Genomic DNA, 22,724 nt, shown 5'->3' with positions numbered 1-22,724 from the left:
ACTGCTAAAAACTGGGAAGATGGGAAGCGTGACTGCTAAGCACTGGAAAGATGGAAAGAGTGACTGCTAAACACTGGAAAGATGGGAAGAGTGACTGCTAAACACTGGAAGGATGGAAAGAGTGACTGCTAAACACTAGGAAGATGGGATGAGTCGCTGTTAAACACAGGAAAGATGGGAAGTGTAACTGCTAAACACTGGAAAGATGGAAAGAGCGACTGCTAAACACTGGAAAGATGGGAAGGGTCACTCCTAAACACTGGGAAGATGGGAAGAGTGACTGCTAAGCACTGGAAAGATGGAAAGAGTGACTGCTAAACACTGGGAAGATGGGAAGAGTGACTGCTAAGCACTGGAAAGATGGAAAGAGTGACTGCTAAACACTGGAAAGATGGGAAGAGTGACTGCTAAACACTGGAAGGATGGAAAGAGTGACTGCTAAACACTAGGAAGATGGGATGAGTCACTGTTAAACACAGGAAAGATGGGAAGTGTAACTGCTAAACACTGGAAAGATGGGAAGAGTCACTGTGTTTGAGTCAGTAGACTTTTGGGAGAAAATGTAGTCTTAATGGTTTCACTCTGGTTTGTGGTTTCAAAGGTTCTTCTTTAGTGAAGTTTTATTACTATAGAGGAACTGAGTTTGACTGGTTATCAACAAATTTCGAAAGAGATGTTAAATAAGAAATAAACTCTATTGTGTTTTTATAGAAGAATAACCAGTGCACTGATCCGAAGGTGTTGTATTTTTTAATATATTTGACCTTTTTTTTTTTTTTACTTCTTTGCTCATCCCCTTGTTTATTACCCTGCAGATGGTCTTTTGTTTACATGGGTCTCATCTTCTAGATTCTGTTTATGGCTTTGACTAATGCAGATTATTTTAAACTTTGTGTTTTGCTTGTAGATGCTAAATAAAGTTATATTTATCCGTCCATCCAATTATTCCTTCACAGAAGCTTTTTGTTGTTGCTAGTTTTAAGAAGCATAACCCACAAGCTGCTATAGAACCAATAATGATTGTAATAACATGAATCAGTGATTATATCGTTACACCAACCAAAGAAAACAGCATATAATTAAAACTACACACACGATAAGTCTCTCAGAGCAGAGAGCTTTTACAAAGTCCACGAGGTCAGGTGATCTCACCGATATGGGTGAAAGGTGACGCTGTGAGATCTACAGACGCACAGCTCTTTTTCTTCTCATCATCACTCGTATCTCTGATTGACACTAATTATTTTCACGTCTGCAAAACGAATGATCTGAATTTACTGAGATTAGAGAATTTCTCAACGGCAAAAAAACCGAAGGAACTGGATTTTTTTACACACACACACACCCCCTCTGAATTCGTAGGGTTTACGTTCTAAGACCCCCATGAGTTCCGAAAATCAGCAAATTTTGGACGCCCCCCCCCCACACCCCCTATGGTTTTCTTTGTGAATTCGTCTAGACATGATGTCACTTTATAAACAGTGTACAGTATTTGACAAAAAAGCATGGTTTAAAATGTTATTCCTAACGTTCCATTATCATCTATATATTACATCTATACAACATGTAAGTCGCTAATTTATTGAAAACGGACAAAACGTACAAACAAGATGGTTTTTATTCAGCACTAGCAGTCCAGCGCTGTTATTGTACAATTCATTTCTCTGCAGCAGGATCAATGATAAACGCTTTCAAAATACATATAAAAGGAGTAAAGATTTCGTCTCTGATTCATACACAGGCGAAATATATACAAAGTTCACCTCCGCTTACGGATATTTAGCATCAATCCCACCGCTGAAAATATACACGTTAAAAGGAAATAAAAAAAACTGAGGTTTTGCCCGGAGAGAAGCAGCGAGGAATCTGATGGTCCGTCTGCAGCGTCCCGGCGTGTGAACGTTTTCCTCTGAGGCAGGAATAAAGACTGTACGCTCTTCATCATCTCCCACCTGGAGGACGAGAACGAAGGAACTAAACTGTGTGTGTGTTTAACCAAGACCACACTGTAGAGCAGATTAGGCTAAACTGGTTTTAAAATAAATTACTTTTTTAAGAATAAAATAAATACAATTACACACAAAAAAAATTAAAAATCAGGGTATTGACAGTACTGGGTCACATGACTCTGCTTCAACCAATCGGCATCACTCACCTCTGAATCCACGTCCACCTCCTCCTCCTCTTCCTCCTCTGAACCCTCCTCCTCCTCTACCTCCTCCGAATCCGCCACGACCACCACCACCACCTCGGCCTCCTCGGAACCCACCTACACACACACACACACACACACACACACACACATATTCAGGAAATTATGAATATAGAAAAAAAAGTGATATGATGCAGCAGTGTGTAAATGGATGATGACTGTTTTTTTGTTTTTTTTATACCTCCTCGTCCTCCCCCTCTGCCCCCTCCTCTTCCTCCTCTCGGGGGTCCTTTCTCACCCGGTGGTCTCGGGAGGAACCTTTGGAGAGGCAGCAGCTTCGCCGGGTCGATGTAGAACTGAAGAACACAGAGAGGAAAATCAAACATTCCATAAAAAAACAACAAAAAAAACCAAGTACTTAAACATAGTGTTAATAGGCTCCAATAGTATTGGCACCCACGGTAAAAGTGTATTTTATTTATTTATTTTTTTTTTTGGGGGGGGGGGGGGGGGGGGTAGAAGTATTTGAAAATATCACAATAATTCTGGAGCTCGATGAGAGAAAGAGAGAAGAAGAAAAGAAGAAAAACATGTTTGTTTATGTTTGATATTCCTGTCTTGTCAACATGAAGTTCCATTATTTCTTATGCGCTATTTTCATTTAAACTGTTGCGCCTAATCGAGCAACAGCGTCAGTTTGTAGACACACTACTGCTGGAGGTGTGAGGAAAAGACGGAGCAGGAAGACTGAGCTTTTTAGTGGCTGTGCATCTCTAAGGAGCTTCTCAATCCCACCCCGTCCCTCCTCCGAGAAGCAAAAGCGTGTGGAAGAAGGTCTGTATCGTGGACTGGAGGGAGCGGGTTGTATTACTGGAATTCAGTGATCTGAAATGGAAACTAAACTTTCATTCGGATTGGACTTTTAAACCCATTACACCGCTCCGTGTAAACGCACCTACTGATCACAATTTATCAAACTCACTCAAATCCTTACGCCTGTTTTTCTTTGAGGACAAAATGTTCACCTGCTGCCTATTAAATAAATCCACCCACTAACAGGTGCCATGATGAAAAGATCATCAATGTCTGATGATCAGAATCTGATCGGTGTGTGTTTGTATCGAAATACATACAACTGATAAAAAACCCATCATGTTCCTCTACTCATGTAAAACGAGAAAATCATTGGAAGAAAAATCATCACTGAGCTCGTGTTCATTTAAAGTAAAAAAATTTATAAAAAAAAAGCAACATAAAACGGAGATGGAAAAGAAAAACGTATGTTGCATTGTGATAAATTGTTCTTTTTCTATGGATTTCCAAATACAAATATTTGTTGAAACAGACCATGTTTGTGGTTCAGCAGGTTAGAAGTGGCTTTAAGAACTACAGAAACACTAAAACGCGTCAGAAATCCACTCCATGAGCGTGTACCTTCTGTAACTTCTTGAACGACGACGCCTTCATGTTTTCTGACAGTTTCACTGAAAAATACTGCAGGAGTGATTAAGGACTACATGCTGAAAAGACACAAGAGAACCTTAAGAAGACCTTTAAAAGCTCAGTCGCGTAAACCATGAAGTGAAACATTGAAGGATACGAAGTCTCGGAGCTGGCCGAAGATCTCGTCCACTTTGCCGATCTGCTCTTTGTTCTCCAGGTACACGGGAGCGTTGAAGTACGGCACCTTGTTTTCCTCCGTTACACACTTACACACGATTTCATCTTCACACGGGTGCATGAACTCCCCCAGAGCTACACAAACAAACACACAGTACGTGAACGAGTGAGGAGTGCGTTACTGAGTGTGTTCTCTGGTCATCAGACGTTCAGCAAACACAAACACTGATCTAACAGTCTGGAGAGGAAACCTGTGAAATGAAACCTCATCCTTCATACCGACAACATAATCTGGAGGACCGAAATCTTGCTGTCTGTTAAATCCTCCTCTTCCACCTCCTCTTCCTCCAAATCCTCCTCTTCCTCCACCAAATCCCCCTCTTCCTCCTCCATATCCTCCTCTTCCTCCTCCAAATCCTCCTCTTCCTCCACCACCACCTCCTCCTCTACTGAATCCTCCTCCTCCTCCTCTTCCTCCTCCACGGTAAGACATCTTCAAGCAATAAATCTGACATGAAAAAAGAAAAGAAAATGAGGGTCTTCATGGTGCCCAGATGTTTTCCTGATTGTCAGGTCCAGCTGAAATCATAACAGCCGGAAAGACACAGATCAAATAAAACCACACGAGATCATATACGGACCAAACAAGCTGAATAAATAGAAATAAAAAAGAAAAGGCTGCAATAACAACCTCCCAGTCAGCCTCATGCTGCTCTACAGAGCGCTTAGCCTGCTAGCATTACTACATCTTCATTCATACTTTCAACATTTAAACAACATATACAAACTTTAACACCAAATAATAAGTAACCACAAACTTTAAGAGAACAAAACAATGACAGAACACAGACCAAATAAATAAAGAAGAAGGAGAAGTCCTTTCTGTATTAACGGCGCTGCGCTCAGTTTACACGCTGCTGGAGAACCCACGCGGCCATACGTGCCGGAAAGGAGCACTGTCGTAAAAACGAGCCAGCTACCGTAAGTCAGTCAGCTGAGTGGGTGTCGTTAAAGCAGACTTCTCTTCTCTTCTCTTCTCTTCTCTTCTCTTCTCTTCTCTTCTCTTCTCTTCTCTTCTTTTCTTTCTTTCTTTCTTTCTTTCTTTCTTTCTTTCTTTCTTTCTTTCTTTCTTTCTTTCTTTCTTTTGAGGAGTGGTATTCTTTCTTTCTTTCTTTCTTTCTTTCTTTCTTTCTTTCTTTCTTTCTTTCTTTCTTTCTTTCTTTCTTTCTTTCTTTCTTTCTTTCTTTCTTTTGAGGAGTGGTATTCTTTCTTTCTTTCTTTCTTTCTTTCTTTCTTTCTTTCTTTCTTTCTTTCTTTGAGGAGTGGGAGCTCAGTGGTTAAGGTGCTGGGTTACTGATCAGAAGGTCGGGGGTTCAAGTCCCAGTATCACCAAGCTGCCACTCTTGGGCCCTTGAGCAAGGCCCTTAACCCTCTGTGCTCCAGGGGAGCTGTATAATGGCCGACTCCGCGCTCTGACCCCAGATTCTGATCCACTTGGGATATGCGAACGAATTTCACTGTGCTGTAATGTATATGTGACAAATAAAGACTCTTCTTTCTTTCTCTATTCCTCTGTCACCTCTTTCTCTCCACCTTTCTCTTTTTCTTTATTTGTTTCTTTCTTCTTCTCCCTGCAGAATGTTGGTAGCATGGAATGAAATTGGATGATCACTGCTCGTGTGTCCACATATCTTTGGACGCTGTCTGTCTCTAAGCTCTTTGTGTACATTGACAAATGCAAATGTACTTCAGGCCTGCTTAATAGAAGAACCACCAGGGGGCAGTACAAATCCATGTCCTGGTAAAGCTGAGCATGGCATGTATATTTCACTTGTTTCCTCCTAGAGAAGGAAGCAGCTGCTCCAGCTGCATTTGGATTCTGATCAGGGGATCTGATCTGCTCAGCTCTGCAGGGTCCGCACATGGGGAAGGCCGATATCTTTAAATAGCAGCCGAGTTCCTTCCTCTTCCTCTGATCTTCCTCTTCTACTACTTCTTCTCTATTTTTTATCCTCTAGCTTTCCCTTAACGCCTCTGGCAACTGTCAGCATAGTGCGTGGGAACACGAGTCTGCAGAGCATACACACACACACACACACACACACACACACACACACACACACACACACACACACACACACACACACACACACCGAGAGTCAGATAGAGACCTGAACACAGTGTAATAGTAGAGCCTGCTCTAGGTTATTACCCCATGTTGTGGATCCTGCACCACAAATACCTTCATATGCCTTCAATGTTCCCCTTCAGTCTTGTAGAGAATAAATCCACACTCCATGACTAATGCTAAATGGAGTTCACTAAATCCTAGCTGTGAACGTTGGACTCGAATTATCGCTCCCTTTGGAGGAAAGTTGTAGGCTGTGGGTGGACTGCTGTTTTACAGAATAAAATATAAACAGTAAAGTAAAAGCAGCCAGTAAAAGTGGATTAAAATAAACCGAATAGACTCCAAGTGCTCTTTTCTCTCATAACATCATCGGTGGAGGACCAAAGTTCATGGAAATAATTAAGTAAGAAAGAAGGAGGCTTGTGTGTGTCACATAAACACTACCACAGAGAAATGTCATATATACTGTATATATATATATATATATATATATATATATATATATATATATATATATATATATATATGTGTATGTATGTATTAGGGGCGTAACGGTGCATGGATTCGTACCCAAATGTCCAAAAAAAATCGTACCGAAAATCGTAACAAATGCAATCGTTTTTACTTGCAGAACAAAATCTGAGTTCCCTCAGGAACATATTAAGTGGTGGACACACTCTTCATGGATTTTATCCATTCAGGAACGCGGCTGTAAAAGTGTTGAAAAAGTGAAGCGCTATAAAAACCTCTCAGCTGCACTGTATAGTATAGTGTGTGTACAGGATTTGTAGATACAGTACAGACCAAAGCTTTGGACACACCTTCACATTCAAAGAGTTTTCTTTATTTTCATGACTATGAAAATTGTAGATTCACACTGAAGGCATCAAAACTATGAATTAACACATGTGGAATTATATATGGAATTATATACATAACAAAAAAGTGTGAAACAACTGAAAAATGTCATATTGTAGGTTCTTCAAAGTAGCCACCTTTTGCTTTGATTACTGCTTTGCACACTCTTGGCATTCTCTTGATGAGCTTCAAGAGGTAGTCACCTGAAATGGTCTTCCAACAGTCTTGAAGGAGTTCCCCGAGAGATGCTTGGCACTTGTTGGCCCTTTTGCCTTCACTCTGCGGTCCAGCTCACCCCTAAACCATCTCGATTGGGTTCAGGTCCGGTGACTGTGGAGGCCAGGTCATCTGGTGCAGCACCCCATCACTCTCCTTCTTGGTCAAATAGCCCTTGATGCCTTCAGTGTGACTCTACAATTTTCATAGTCATGAAAATAAAGAAAACTCTTTGAATGAAAAGGTGTGTCCAAACTTTTGGTCTGTACTGTATATAGCGTATATAAGCTTTGTTTACATACACTATACTGTACATAGGCCTTGCCTTCATATACTGTATATGTGTGTGGCTGTGACCATCTGACATTGTATGGAAACATCACACTTTCCTAGAATAAACACGTTCTCTATGAACATAACACTGATCAGTGTGTTTGCTGTAAAGCATCAGGTCAGAGTGTATCATCCGCATGTTTGACTCCAGGTGCAGGTAATGAACCCTGATTATTTACCAGTGTTCCGGTTGGAGTCACGGACCGTGTGAATCAGGAGCCGCTCCTACACAGTGCCACATCGATTTCCGTGTTCACTAATCCGTGATTGTCACGACGGTCAGTCAGATTAGGGCTAAAAGAGGTGCCGTGGCCTCCGAGGATGCTAATGTGGGGGAAAAGGCCTGTTAATTGCTGCTGACTGCTGAAAGTAAATTAAATATCGATCGGGTTCTAACACTCACACTTCTGTACTTGTACTGCGTTACAAATCCGTAAAGCGTTAAAAATTCCCCTGCTGGTGTATGTACATTTCCTCTGTCACGTAATTACACACATACACGCTAAGTAGCTCATTAGCCAGAAAAGTGCTAATTTTTTTGCCTACATAGACAGAAAGAGGCATTTTTGTATCTAGTGCACTATATAGTCAACTTAAAGTCTACATATCACATTCATAGGTCACTATATATGGACCTAAAAGCTTTAATATTAGATCTAGTGAACTAATCAGTACAATAATCTGGTGCTCTGGGAGCCGAGAGCTACCTGCTGGTGATTTAAACAGGAAGCTCAGAAACCCTACTGAACCCAGTGCATAACACGACTCTGAATACACGTAACTTATACTGACTTAACAATATACTGTCTCATATTGTCTGTATTTTTAACACACTTGGCCAATAAACCTGATTCTGATTCTGAACTTCCCTGACGTAGAAACCGTTGCTCAACTGCCTGTCCTGTGTATGACGTATAAAATAGGCTTTATCACTTCAGCCTTAAAGGCCTGACATTGTGCGTTTATTTTGTTTGCGTGTTTTCTATCTCAGGTTGCAGGAAAAACAGGAAGCGTGTTGTGGTCCAGACGTCTCATTATTCTGAACATTGATCTTTCCAGCCGTGCACCAGTCTAAAATTATCTATAAACTAAATACAACACCAAAAAACAGTGTTTCTATTCACACACGGCAGGCAGCAAGGCCTGCAGATTGATGTGTGTGTGTGTGTGTGTGTGTGTTGAATACACTACCTGACAGGTTGAGGGAATTCTCCTCGGCAGGACTTCTGATGGTTAGTTAGAGCCGCGTTGCGTGTCATCGGTGTCTGAAACGTTTGGGTAAATGACGAGGGAAATAAAAGGGCGAGGAAGAGACGGATTCTTGTTTGTCTTCCTTTGATGGTGCAGATGCAATTTAGTCAAAATAACTGCAGCGTCTGGAAAACAGAGCCTTAGTGTGAGTTCAAGTCTGCTCAGTCTCTGAGAAGAGTCGCATGTTTATACATATGCAGTCAGCTCAGGGTTTTGAAGCGCACGTGTATGTATGTGTATATATAATATTGTAAATGTTCATCTTATTGTGCACGGCCTCTATGTATAATTTTTAGGAGGTGTAAAGTAGGTGTGGCCTCTGTACCTGTCAGTCTCATTGTAGTAGGTGTGGCTTCTGTACCTGTAATTTTAAGTGAAGGAGGTGTGGCCTTTGCACCTGTAATTCTCACTGAAGTAGGTGTGGCCTCTAAACCAGTCAGTCTCAATAAAAGAGGTGTGGCCTCTGTACCTGTCATTCTCAGCGAAGTGGGCATGACCTCTGTGTGCTTTAGTCTTAGTAAAGTAGGTGTGGTTTCTAAACCTTTTCCTCTCAATTAAGGGGGCGTGGCCTCTGTGCATGTAATTCTCAGTGAAGTGGGCATGGCCTCTGTATGCTTTAGTCTCACTAAAGGAGGTGTGGCCTCTGTACCTGTCAGTCTCAGTGAAGAAGGTGTGGCCTCTGTACCTGTCATTCCCAGTGAAGTGGGTGTGGCCTCTGTGTGCTTTAGTCTCAATAGAGGAGATGTGGTTTCTAAATCTTTTCCTCTCGATGAAGGAGGTGTGGCCTCTGTACCTGCATTCCCAGTGAAGTGGGTGTGGCATCTGTGTCCTTTAGTCTCACTGAAGGAGGTGTGGCCTCTGTACCTGTCAGTCTAGTGAAGGAGGTGTGTCTTCAGTTTTAGTTTTTGGCTTGGAAGTATCGATTAACTCCACATTTATTTTATATGTAATATTCAACTCGAGAATGTTTCCTGAGCATAGTCACATTCTCATCAACCAAACTTCACATTTAATTAAGTACATTTTATTACTGTTTGTATGAAATCCTCCAGAGCTTTTATTATTAGAGAATCCTGATAGTCAGAATACTGGCAGCTCTCACACAAATAACATACACAGATTCACTCAGACGAGGTAAACGTCGGTCACATTTTGCCGTGTTTAAACAGGAAGCGTGAGTGTGAGCACAGATGGCCGTTTCTTTTACCCTCCTGATCCAGCCTTCTCTCACTCAGTCTGGTTGGAATGTGTGCTTTCTTTACCGCAGAGGATGAAACACACTCTTCAAACACCCACTGCTTTTCTACAGGTCACTCTGGATAATAGCGCTTCTCTTCTGCTCTCTGTTCTCTCCGCCAGTCCGCCTTTTACACATCGCATCAAACTTTTAGCACTCGGCTTGTTTTGGTCTGACCAGGGCTTCGTTCATTTTTAATGGCTGCTTGGTGTTTAGCTGGATCACACACATGCTGGTCACTGCTGCAGTACGCTATGAAGTTTTAATGATGAAGCGATGTCGCTATTGATTACCGGAGAGCGAGCGTCCTTGTCAGAGGAGATACGGTCTCCTGTGTGTGGTTAGATAAAGTAATACAAATGAGGAAATGCTTTCCTGATGCTGTTTGTCATTAACTTTTAAAATGTCTCATACTTCACTGCATGAACAACGGAGAGCCCCAACTTCTATACTGGCATTGTGGTATGACAAAAGTTCAGAATTTCTTTTTATTTTTAATATTTTCTTTTATGACTAAAATACTTCCTTTTTTTTTTTTTTTATAAAGACTGCCAGTGTTTCTACAGTTGACTCATATAAAAGCACATTACTATGAAGCCAACGTTCGGCATGTTGAAGCTCGTTTGAAGTTTAACGTGTCATTTGAAACTTCAACGTGCCTTTTCTTCAATAGCTGAGCCTTCTGGTTTGAGCGGCATGAAGTTGGAGAACTGCATTTCTGATTGTGACAAATATACCTGCTGTCGTTAGTCGTTCTGGAGAACGTTCTGAGTGGATCTTGACTCTCTGAAGCGGTGGACTCCTTGATAAGTTGACAGAGGGGAACATTTCCAGCACACACATGTAAGTCTGCTACAATGTGCTCAGTTCTAATTTCAGCACCAAATACGGGACAGCTCCTCGACATTGATGGAACTATAAAAGTTTAAAAATCTCAAAGTTTCTTCATCATAAAGTTTTTCCTTTACCACAGTCACCACTGGCTCACTAATTGGGGATAAACTTATAATTAACAATAATTATAAGGAACAAACTTATACATTCTAACTTTATAACCTCTTTATCTTTATACTGCTGTTCTGAGACGATTGTTAATGAAATTGAATTGAATTGATTTATTGCGTATTATGAAATAATAGAGGTGGGATTAACAGTTAACATCCAGCCAATCAGAAAAGAGTATTTACTTTAGCAGTGCTTTGAGTATTTCCACTTCATATAGTTCCTCTTTCTGTGAAGTTCAATGCTGTGTGTGTGTGTGTGTGTGTGTGTGTGTCTTACAGTAACACTGTGAATCAGGGTGAATTGAAGGTTGTGTGTGTGTGTGTGTGTGTGTGAGTGTATACGAAGCTAGGAGTCACTTGAGTGTATAAAGAGCCTCCCACACTGCCGCAGTCAGAGCTAGTCAGATGTTTATGACCCTTAATTCCCGTATGCACGGTCATAATCGACCCAGAGTCCTCTTCATCTCTTTTTATCCTCCCTCTTTCATGGTCCTTTAGTTTCTGTATCACTACAGCTCTCCGGTCGTTACTTTGTGCTGCCAGTTCCCTTCGTTTCATCTCCATACTTTGAGCTCTCATCACAGGAGCGTCAGCGAGTCCAGGAAAGATGTTAGCATGTCTGTAAATCACTTTCATTCTCAGGCTTGATTTCTTCTCCGTGAACGGAAAAGAGCTCTCAGACGTATCTGCAGGCTTTCCGTTTGCTAACTTACCTCAGTGTGTATCTTCACCTCATATTTTTTACTCTGCTATCATCAGATCTGGGAGCAACTTAATTAATTTTGTATTGTGTCAGGAAAATGTTATGTTCCAAGCGGGTTCTGGAAGCTTTGGCTTTAAGCTCCACTGGAACACTCGACAAACCCCTCATTTAAATGAGGAACATATAAAGCGCAAATCATCTCCATTGTCCATAAATAACACTGGTGTCTGATTAGGGTGGTCATTATAGCAGGAATGTGATTTTTTTATGAAAAGAATTAACTGGCAGGCTGCTTTCTGATAAAGCATGTCATACCGTGAGCATCTTGTTAGCTTGACCTGAAGAGTTTTATTCCTCTAAAACATATTTTTGGAGGCTAACGGTGTAACTGGTGCTGTTCTGACCAAATGCGTTCCTACGTGTGCGATTTCATCCCGGACAGCAAGTTAGAACAAAGAGCAAACGTGAAATTCTGCGTGAAACCGGACAAATCTGCAACAGAGACATTTGACATGATGTACGTTTGACATACGCCGATGTTGCAACGAGTCGTTCGAGGTGTTTCAGGCGGCACGCGCACTTCAAGAGCAGAAGAACATCAATGGAAGGTTATGAGAGATCAGGAAGACCTTCAATGAGCTCAACTACCGAAAATCTCGAAACCATTCAGCAACTCGTGCATGATGATTGTCGGAGAACAATCTCACTTTCACACCAGATTTTACGACTTACCAAAGATGAAGCTCAAAGGTCGCCGTTTTTGACACCATTGAGGAGATCTGGTGCGAAACTCACAAGGGGCTTGACAAATAGACTTCCATGACACGGTCCAGAAGAACACTGGGAGCACTGTATTACTGTACAAAGGGAATATATAGGGAATAAAAATCAATGATGACAAGTTTTTCTTTGTAAGATTGTATTTTTTTTATCAGTAGGATTTTTAGGTGTAGATGATATGGAGCATCACCCATACAGTATTCCAGTAAATGTACTTCGTTACTGTACTTAAGTCATTTTTCAGCTACTTAGTAGTTTTACTAAGTTTCAAAGATATAAGCAACTTTTACTCTGTGCTCAACTACATTTATGATTTAAAAGATGTACTTTTTTACTCCAATATATTTTAATAAACAGTGAATGTTACCAATTACATACTGCACTTTTTTAGCACTGCCTCATTTTCAGTCCAAAAAGGAAATTTATTCCAAAAACTTTGAAAAACACCAAATCACAGTCAGTAAATGTATTTGAGTCTGGTTCCTCTTCATTTTTTAAGGTTTCTTCCTCATTCATCTAGGAAGTTTTTCCTTGCCACAGTCGCCGAAGGCTTCATCATCAAATCATCATCATCATCATCATCTTCTCCCGCTTATCCGTAATTTGGGTCGCGGGGGCAGCAGTCTAAGCAGATTCCCTAGACACTTCTCCGTGTCCAGGGATTGGGCTGTCAAGGCCCCCGCCTTCGAACTGCTGCCCAATCCTCTCAGCACCGGTCCCTTACGGTCCCTCCTGTAGGTGGTGAGCCCACGGGAAGTCATCATCAAATAAATACACATAATTCACTTTCATTCTAAAGTTCTGTAAAGCTGCTTTGAGACAACGTCCATTGTAAAAAAGTGCTACAGAAATAAACTTAAACTTTACCTATTTGTCCAAAAAAAACTAAGTTCTTCTACAGATACTGTCATTTTATTTGTTAATTAAAAATCCATTTTTGAAAGTTTGCTTTACTACTTCGTCTTTTATTTCTTTTTGACTGACTTGTTTGTGGCGTGTTGAAGACGCCGTTGTGTTGTTGGTTAATGCAGTGTTGATGTTCACAATCTGATTTGTGTTTTACTAAATAAAACCTCACAAATAATTTGTTTTTGGCTTTTCAATAACACATGTCTTCCTCTGCTGTATACCGTATTACTATAAACCTGTAAACATTCACAACTTAAATAATGTAGTATTTTAATATTGCAATGTCAACATTTTAAACATCTCAATGAAACAACATCAAGTCAGAATATGGATTTTATTCAGAAATTTCCATTTATATTTATTAACACAATTATTGTACAAGGAAATAATCTAGAGACCCCTACTGTCTGCGAAGTGAACTGCATCTTCAATGAAAACATTTAAATATTTAAAGAAAAAACAGGGCGGGGCTTAGCCACTGTTTTTTTTTAGCTATGGGTGGAGCTAAACTAATTAATTGTAGGAAAAAAACACGACAGTATGGAAATGCGTACAAATAAAATACGTACGTTTCAGTTGTGATCACCTGATAGTCACTGATTCTCCACAATGCATCACCAGGGGTCAGTGTTTCTTCATGTTCCACTCCAAAAACCAGGGTTTTCAAATTGTTTGATGCTGAAACCACAGTCGTTATATTGTCTGTTATGTTTTATTAATTAGACTTTGCCTATGAAAATATTGACCGCGCTATATAGCCCGGGCTAATCGTGTTTACTCTGCTTCCCGATGGCATGTAAATAATCCCAAATCAGCTTTAATGAGCGAGAGCTAAGAGTTTATTCTTCCTGCGAGCAGCATCATGAGAAATCTGGGGTCACAGAGCCTTCCTTTCTTGTAGCAGAAAGGCTGTAAAATGTGTTTGGACAGGATCGTAGAGCAGGTGAGCGAGGCCACGGGGGTTTGAGACGAACACAGAGTGGTGTAAAACCGCCACTGTGTGAGAGACAGAGAAGCTTTAAAAGTGCATTAAGTACTGAATGTATTCAGGCTTTGAGGTATAAACGAGACACCGGAGCTGTGATTAGCGCTTAGAATAATGCGCGGAAGCCTCGTTATTAACATCTGTATGGGATGACACAATTAGAAGCAGACAGCCTTAACGAAAGGTGCGAACAGGGTCAAATTCATCACTGAGACACGCCGTGATTCGATCAGTCCGGGACACACACGGTCAAATCGGATTTGTACCGTGAATGCTAATGCGTCCCAATGGGCCCTGTGCTGGGTAAAGCGGTAAAAACTTTTTTATTTTCCTCTCAAACAATCGCCTGATTTCAAAAATAAATGCAAAAATCCTGTGATGCTAATCGCAGGAAATGACCCGGTCTGGATGTGTGTCACGGATAATGATCCTTACAGGCCTGGTAAAAGTCCCATGTGGAGGATCTACTGTATCTTCCTGCTATAAAAGTAGCCTAATTAAACATCCTGTGGTTTTTGCTGACTTGAGAAGTGTGAAGAGAAGCATCAGCTTGATTCCACTAGTCGTGAATTGTGTCACAAATTGTTCACGTGAAGCAACAGAGAGATGAAACCGAGATGGCGAGAGACTGAGCACTGAGACTCTAGAGCATCATAGCAACTGGTTTGCTAACAGCTAAACCCTGCTCTTGAGTTGAAGGCGTAATTCATGGCTCAGGTACATGGAAACTCAGTATGAGTTAATTGCTAGCATCCCAGGAAGTGAACCATCTTAAACAGAGCTGCTCCACGACATCCCTAATTAATGAATACTAACTAATGAGAGGAAGACATGAAACTGAAAGCACAGCTACGAGGTGGTTAAAAAAGTTTGGAGACTCGCTGTGTTTATAAGAAAGTACTATATTCCTCAATGTTTACACGCTATCACCTTCAAAACAGTCCCCTTGCACAGCAGTACAGCACTCCCAGAGTTCCTGCCACTTCTGGAACACGTCCTGGAAGCGTGTCAAGCACCTTCTGTGATTCGTGACGGATCTTCGCAAAAGTGTCAAAATGGCGACCTTTGAGCTTCATCTTCGGGAAGAGGGCAAAGTCCGCAAATCTGGCGAATAGGGTGGGTGCGGAAGTGGGATCATCTCCAACGATCTTCATGACGTTGCAGCGTCGCCGTACGTCAAACGTACGTGTGACAGATTTGCTGAGTTTCATGCAGACTTCACGTTTTTTTTATTCTAACTTGCTGTCCGTGATAAAATCGCAGACATGGGAACACACGTGTTCGGAATGGCACCAGTTACACTATTAGTCTCCAAACTTTTTGATACCACCTCATACGGAAAACATAGTGACGAAGATCCATCTGCCATTTTATGAAGATAGCGGCGCTTGCACAACGCGAGGCCCAGCGTCTCTCCAGATTTTGCGATTTAGTAGCAATTTCTCCATCAACAGCAAGTTTATCCACGCAGAACAGGCTTGCACACATCTCATACAGCCGACAAGCATTACTAGACATCGGCAACACTCACAGATACGGACTTTCAACGGACTTTGAACTCCCTCGGGAAATCGCCCGAACACCGGACATTTGACCAAAGCACAGGACATTTTACACCAACCACGGACTCTGCTACTGCTTACAGCCCACTTTCAATCTCAACAATGGACGTCTATTCAGTGTTTAGCAGAGTGGATGCACACAAGGCAGCTGGCCCGGATGGCATACCGGGACGTGTTCTCAGAGCATGCGCTGGACAACTGGCACAGGTTTTTACTGACATTTTCAACCTGTCACTGGCCCAAGCCACGGTACCAACATGCCTGAAGACCACTACTATCGTACCAGTGCCTAAGCACTCAGCTGCTAAATGCCTGAATAACTTTCGCCCGGTTGCACTCACCCCCATTGCTATGAAGTGCTTTGAGAAACTGGTAATGAATCACCTCACTGCGGGCCTACCACCTACACTGGACCCATACCAGTTTGCCTATCGCCCAAACAGGTCAACAGAGGATGCAGTTTCCACAGCTCTTTATTCAGCGCTCACCCACCTGGATAAAAGCAACACGTACATCAGTATGCTGTTAATTGACTTTAGCTCTGCATTCAATACAGTCTCTGCATTTAATACACTGTACTGTTCACTAAGCTCAGTGAACTGGGTATCTGCACCTCCACTTGCAGATGGATTCTGGACTTTCTCACCAACAGACCTCAATCTGTCAGGTTGGGAAACCAGGTATCCTCAACCCTCATTCTGAACACTGGCATACCGCAAGGCTTTGTTCTGAGCCCACTGCTCTACTCCCTGTTCACCCACGATTGTGCTCCTCTGTATAACTCCAACATCTTAATCAAGTATGCGGATGACACCACCGTGGTCGGCCAGATCGAAAACAACGACGAATCGGCCTACAGGGAAGAGATCTGAAGCCTGACAGTGTGGTGTGCCACCAACAATCTGTCCCTTAACGCCACAAAGACCAAAGAGCTCATTGTGGACATTTCAGAAATCCAACAGCGGGAGACATTTACCAGTCAACATCAATGAAACAGAGGTAGAGCAAGTCTCCAGCTTTAAGTTCCTGGGAGTTCACATCTCTTAGGATCTGTCCTGGCAGCAGAACACGTCAGCTCTGGTAAAAAAAAGCACAACAACGCCTGTACTTCTTGAGAAGTTTCAAGAAATCTCATCCGTCCCCGGGGATTTTAACGAATTTTTACCGCTGCATCATTAGAAGCATCCTGACCAACTCCATCACTGTATGGTACGGAGGCTCCACTGTGTGTGAACGTAAAGCACTGCAAAGGGTGGTCAAAACCGCCCAACGCATCACTGGCACCCAACTACCTGCCATTGAACACCTTCACCACAGCAGATGTCTGCGCTGAGCTCACAACATCATCAAGGACTCTTCACATCCCAGTCATAAACTGTTTAACCTCCTTCCATCACGAAGGAGATACAGGAACTTACCCATCAGAACCAGCAGGTTCAGGGACAGCTTTTTTTCCATCCACCATCACATTACTGAACTCTACACTACACCGCTAATCACTACAAAACAAACACAAACAAAACACTATATATAACCTCTGTACAATACATGTACATACTACATATTATATCTTTTTCACTCTTAATTACATTAAGAGTGCACTTTTTATATCTGTATGTATCTTTATCATTACTGTACATTCTGCCCAACATTTCACATTCATTTGTGTATATAATGTATGTGTATATATTTATATATATATATTTTTTTTATATATAGTAGACTGTTTATTCAGTTTGCTACTCCTTAATGCCATAATCTTGTGATCTGTAACCTTTCATTTCTGCACATTTTTCTTAATTACTGTATGCCTTCATATTTATTCACTGTACTCCTGAATGTCCACACATCTCTGCACTGAAATAGCCTTTATATTTATTCACTGTATATACTTTCATATATACCACTTGCTGTAAATATGGTAGATATTTATATGCACTTTTGCACGACTGCTACATTTTGCACTTTGCCAAACTGCATTTCGTTGCTTTGTACCTGTACTATGCAATGACAATAAAGTTCTATCTATCTATCTATCTATCTATCTATCTATCTATCTATCTATCTATCTATCTATCTATCTATCTATCTATCTATCTATCTATCTATCTATCTATCTATCTATCTATCTATCTATCTATCTATCCTAATGCTCTGATTCTAGACTTCTCATAAATTGTAAAACACTCGCTGATGCTAAGGATGGCTCCACATCAAAACCATGAAGGCTACTGTGAAGATATTATAGATACATGAGACACAAGAACCATGATGATGACTTTGGACTGTAATTAATATGAACAATTAGCTAAATCACTATAATTGCCATGCGTAGTTTTGCTCTGAAGTGTCTGCCAGTGAATGAACTATAGCCTATTATGGAACTATAATGAATGGACATTCAGTGTCCTCCAGATTCCCTTTTGAGTCTGGTTCCTTTCAAGGTTTCTTTTTTTATATTGTTTCAAAGTGTTTTTCCCTCCTCACCATCACCACTGGCTCGCTCATTAGGGATAAACTTATAGAGACCAAAATGTATCAAAATGTATCTTCATAACTAAGATGATGCGATTCACATCTCTATGCATAGCCAACGATACGATACATTAAAGATACATATGAAACAGCTAGGGATGTGATCCGATACAATTTAATATTTTTTAACAGTTTTTTTTACAATGTATTCTGTATTCTATGTGACTCTCAGGACACGTCTCGGTCTTGTGTTGTGATACGTCATTTTCACGTAGCAGCAGCAGCGGTGCTGAGAGAACGCGCTCGAGAAACAGTTTAGCGACAAGAAATCGATCTACATATCAAATATTGTTCACAGATTATTGGCCACTTTCTAAATAAAAAACTGTAGCGCATCTGCTAAAAATTAAATATAAATAAATCGTTTTTTAGCGACACAAATATGTTACTCGATGCATCACATCGTTAACTTTTCGATAATTCATCCCTATTGTAGTCTATTTATTATTGTAAAACTGCCTTTTGTCACCTTTAATAATTACCGTATTTTCCGGACTATAAGCCGCTACTTTTTTCCCACGCTTTGAACCCCGCGGCTTAAGCAATGAAGTGTCTAATTTATGGATTTTTCCTGAGTTTTCAAGCCTTCAAGCTTTCAAACTTCAAGCCTAAAAACTGAACCCCATAACATTAGACCAATGAAATTGCTGAACGTTTTCAGGTGAACCAATGAAACTCTTTATATTAAATCAGATGCGCTCCCACTGAATCGGGCCGCACCACATCATAAATATGGATGATGTTCCTCTGAGGTTTGACCTGCCGCTCACTCGGACTGTCTACAGGAAATGTGAATCATTCGTCACGCTGAAAACAACCGAGCATGAAAACACACTTCACCTGTGTTCTGAGCTGCACGGCATCGGGAGAAAAGCTTCACCCATGGTGATTTTTAAACACACGACGACGCCAAAAGATAAACTCCAGAGAGAAATAGTTGTGAAAGGAAGGAGGAAGACAGTGAACAATGACTTTCTTGGTAGGCTACTGTTTAGATACAAGCCGTGTAACAGACACTGTCTTTCATTAAAGCCTGTGTAAAGTTCATTAGTTTCAGTGTAGACATGCGGCTTGTAGACAGGTGCGGCTTATTTATGTTCAAAATAAACATCTTTGTAAAATTCAGTGGGTGCGGCTTATATTTGGGTGCGTTTAATAGTCCGGAAATTACGGTAATAAGAACTAAAATGGACGACAAATTGTAAAAAAACATCGCAAATGCATAGAAAAGATTTCCTTTTTACCTCAGGCTCACTTCACTGCTTGTTTTTACTCCAGCTGGTTTTCTGCACAAGCTGATTTCCGAAACATGCTGTTTGAGGACATAAGCAAATTGTTGTAATTTTCTTTAATTGACAGTCTGACATAAGACGATTTCATCTTCGTCCCATAAGCTGATTTAAATCCATGCACAGTCTTTATAATCAGTAGATTATTCCAGTCACAACTTTTGCTAACAGACACATGCAAATAGCATTTCTACCTCCACATTTCCACCCTGCACACCTGCAGGTGCTGTTATAGTGAAAGGAAAATATCTGTGAAGAAGAATTGCTCAGTTCACTGAACAGGACCACTGAGTACTAAAGCATGCAGTGCATAAAAAACCCCTGTCTATCCTCAGGTGGAGCAATCCCTACTGAGATGTGTATTTCTGAGCGTCAGCTGGAGTGGTGTAAAGCGCATCACCACTGGACTCTCGATCAGTGCAAACACATTCTCTGGAGCGATGAATCACACTTCGCCATCTGGCAGGCTGACGGACGAGTCTGGGTTTGGCAGATGCCGGGAGAATGCTGCTCCTCTTTACACATGATCCCAACTGGAAGATTTGGTGGAGGAAGAATAACGGTTTGGCTGCTTTCTACGGCTTTGGCAGGAACAAAGTTTGTAATATAGGTGATTGTTGCTTCATTTTTTTCAGTATTGTTAGGTTGATGGAGCTCTGACCTCTTCATCCAGTTTCTCTGTTCAAGCGCTAGTTCCATCTTCATTACATTGTGGTATCTAATCCATGGTGTCTTCCGGCTGCATTCTAGCTGCGTCTCTGTGCTTTATGTGCTCCAGTTCATAAGGCTTTGTGGTCAGATTTGATCATATATTTAGCTTTAAATAAACATTTTTCGGTTTTTGTTTAAATTTGGCTCCACATTAGTGGTAGGGGAAGTGTTTAATGCTTTGGGTTACTGATTAAAAGGTCGTGGGTTCAAACCCCACTATCGCCAAACTGCCATGCTTGAGCTCTTGAGCAAGGCACTATACCCTCTGTACTTCGGGAGGCGCTGTATCACCTCTAAACCCAGCTTACTGCTGTAAAGTGACTTGTGACAAGTAAAAAGCACCTTTATGATACAGCCAAAAGTACTGTATATAAGGTGGTTTAAAAAATTTGAAGATTCGCTCTGTTTACAAAAAGGTACTTTATACGATTCAGTCAACCTTCAAAATAGTCCCCTTGCACAATAATACAGCGCCCCCTGCCTTCCTGCCACTTCTGGAATGTGTCCTTAAGTCTTCTTTTCGTAACGTGTCAAGCACCTTCTGCGATTCGCGCCAGATCTCCACAACGGTGTCAAAATGGCGACCTTTGAAATTCATCTTTAACTTTGGGAAGAAGACAAAGTCCGCAGAAGCCAAATCTGGTGAGTAGGGGTGGGTGATCATGTTGTTTGATCTTGTCAAATGTCTCTGTGGCAGATTTGTTCTAACTTGCTGCCCATAATGAAATCGCAGATGTGGTGAACACCACACCCATATATATATATATATATATATATATATATATATATATATATATATATATATATATATATATATATATATATATACATATATATACATATATATATATATATATATATATATATATATATATATATATATATATATATATATATATATATATATATATTTATTTATTTATTTATTTATTTATATTTCTTCTCCAAACAGGTACCACAAATATTCAATCAAAGAGACGTGTGTTGTATTGTGTTCTGGTGCACCTGTGCTCCAGTGAGCTCCATGAAGACATATTTCTTCCCGTGAGGTTGAAGTGAAAGAACTCAAGTTTTCTGCACAAAGCCCTGACCTCCTCAATCTCCCTGAACACCTTTTTGGATGAATTTGGATGAATCAATCTCCCTAATGTCACCTTATATGATCTTATTGATTGAACCCTAACCTGGAAAGACTTTAATAAAGTCTTTTAGAGGGAAACTGCCATTTTGTTTGGTGTGGGTGTGTTTATTTATGTCACTTGTCTTGTGGTTGGTTTCATTTTAAAATGCTCAGGTTTTCCAGACTGCAGTGTGAACGTGCTATAGAATGTGTGAACTACTGGCAAATTAATCAGCTATATTATTCATTCAAGACACATTAAAACGTTATACAACAAACAAAGCCTGATGTTCGAAACAGGTCAGAACGAGGCCTGAGAGAGTGAGAAGGGAAGAGAAAGTGCATATAAATGTGCTGTGTTGTTGATCATATTGTCACCCAGAGTGCACTCGGATGCAGACTCTGGTTTCAAACTCGCATTCAAGGTCCACTGTTTCACACTTCGCGGAATTGAAATAGCTCCTGTTGTTATGCCACGATTTCAGCAACCCGAGCTCACGCTTTCTACAGGATGTGTGTAGCATACACTTCTATGTGACGAGCGTAGTCTCCACACAATTCAATAAAGCACTTATTAACAGCACGTTATACCTGATTGTGTGTGTGATGGAAAATAGATGATGATTTGAGATCTTTAATGACAATGACTTGTGGAAGTTATATTCATGTGTTATAAACGGTGTATGTGTGTGTATACAGAGAGAGAGACAGTCAGTAAATACGTTTTTGGGCAGATTATTTAGATCAGCATCACACCTAGCCAGAAGGAGAGAGGACAGCTTGGTAGTGAGATCCTACATGAAGTGTGAAGTTGTAATCATGGCTGAAAGTTGTAGTAGTGTAGAGACATATGTGTAAAAGAAAAGGGAATATGTTGGATGAAGGTGCGAAGGGTTTTGACATCGTCTTGATTTATAAACAAAGCTGTTTTTGTGCTTTTAAAATGGAAACCATAAAGATTTAGATTCCTAAACACGTCTGTGATGGCCTAGCACAGGTGTTGTGAAATAGTTTGTTTCCATTTCCATTTCCAGAGCAACATACAAAAGTGCTTTGAGTCTCGAATAAATCTACACAAATACGTTAGATCACAAACCTAAGATAAATCAGCCTACAGCTCCGTAGAGGTTTTTTGTTTCAGGAAGATGAAGGTCTTCACCCGTCACTTAAAGATAGCCGGGGACTCTGCCGTACGGACATCTAGGGGAAGTTCATTTCACCACCTCTGTGCCAGAACAGAGAAGAACCTTGAAGTATACTTACCTCTCATTCTGAGAGAAGGTGGTACCAGTCAAGCAGTGCTGGAGGATTTAAAACAGCGTGGTGCA

The 22,724-nt window shown here is 40.9% G+C and overlaps 1 protein-coding gene across 3 annotated transcripts; it reads right to left on the bottom strand.

The window, feature by feature from the left end:
- Nucleotides 1–1,600: 1,600 nt before the first annotated feature.
- gar1 (GAR1 homolog, ribonucleoprotein) lies at nucleotides 1,601–4,776 on the bottom strand. Of its 3 annotated transcripts, XM_083559862.1 has the most exons (8): nucleotides 4,624–4,776; nucleotides 4,142–4,280; nucleotides 4,052–4,108; nucleotides 3,753–3,907; nucleotides 3,587–3,646; nucleotides 2,394–2,508; nucleotides 2,156–2,269; nucleotides 1,601–1,952 (listed from the first exon to the last, which is right to left on the bottom strand). In XM_083559862.1, the coding sequence occupies exons 2-8, from the start codon at nucleotides 4,263–4,265 to the stop codon at nucleotides 1,942–1,944; spliced, it is 636 nt and encodes a 211-aa protein (XP_083415988.1). In that variant the 5' UTR covers nucleotides 4,266–4,280; nucleotides 4,624–4,776; the 3' UTR covers nucleotides 1,601–1,941. The 3 variants fall into 3 exon arrangements, with proteins under 3 accessions (XP_083415988.1, XP_083415986.1, XP_083415987.1); XM_083559860.1 differs by having other exon boundaries at nucleotides 4,052–4,280; XM_083559861.1 differs by having other exon boundaries at nucleotides 2,156–2,257; nucleotides 4,052–4,280.
- Nucleotides 4,777–22,724: the final 17,948 nt, after the last annotated feature.

Source organism: Silurus aristotelis (assembly GCF_946808225.1).
Source record: "Silurus aristotelis genome assembly, chromosome: 14".
NCBI classification, from domain to species: domain Eukaryota; kingdom Metazoa; phylum Chordata; class Actinopteri; order Siluriformes; family Siluridae; genus Silurus; species Silurus aristotelis.
The sequence above is the reverse complement of the archived record's forward strand: the minus strand, read 5'-3'. Positions and strand labels throughout refer to the sequence as shown.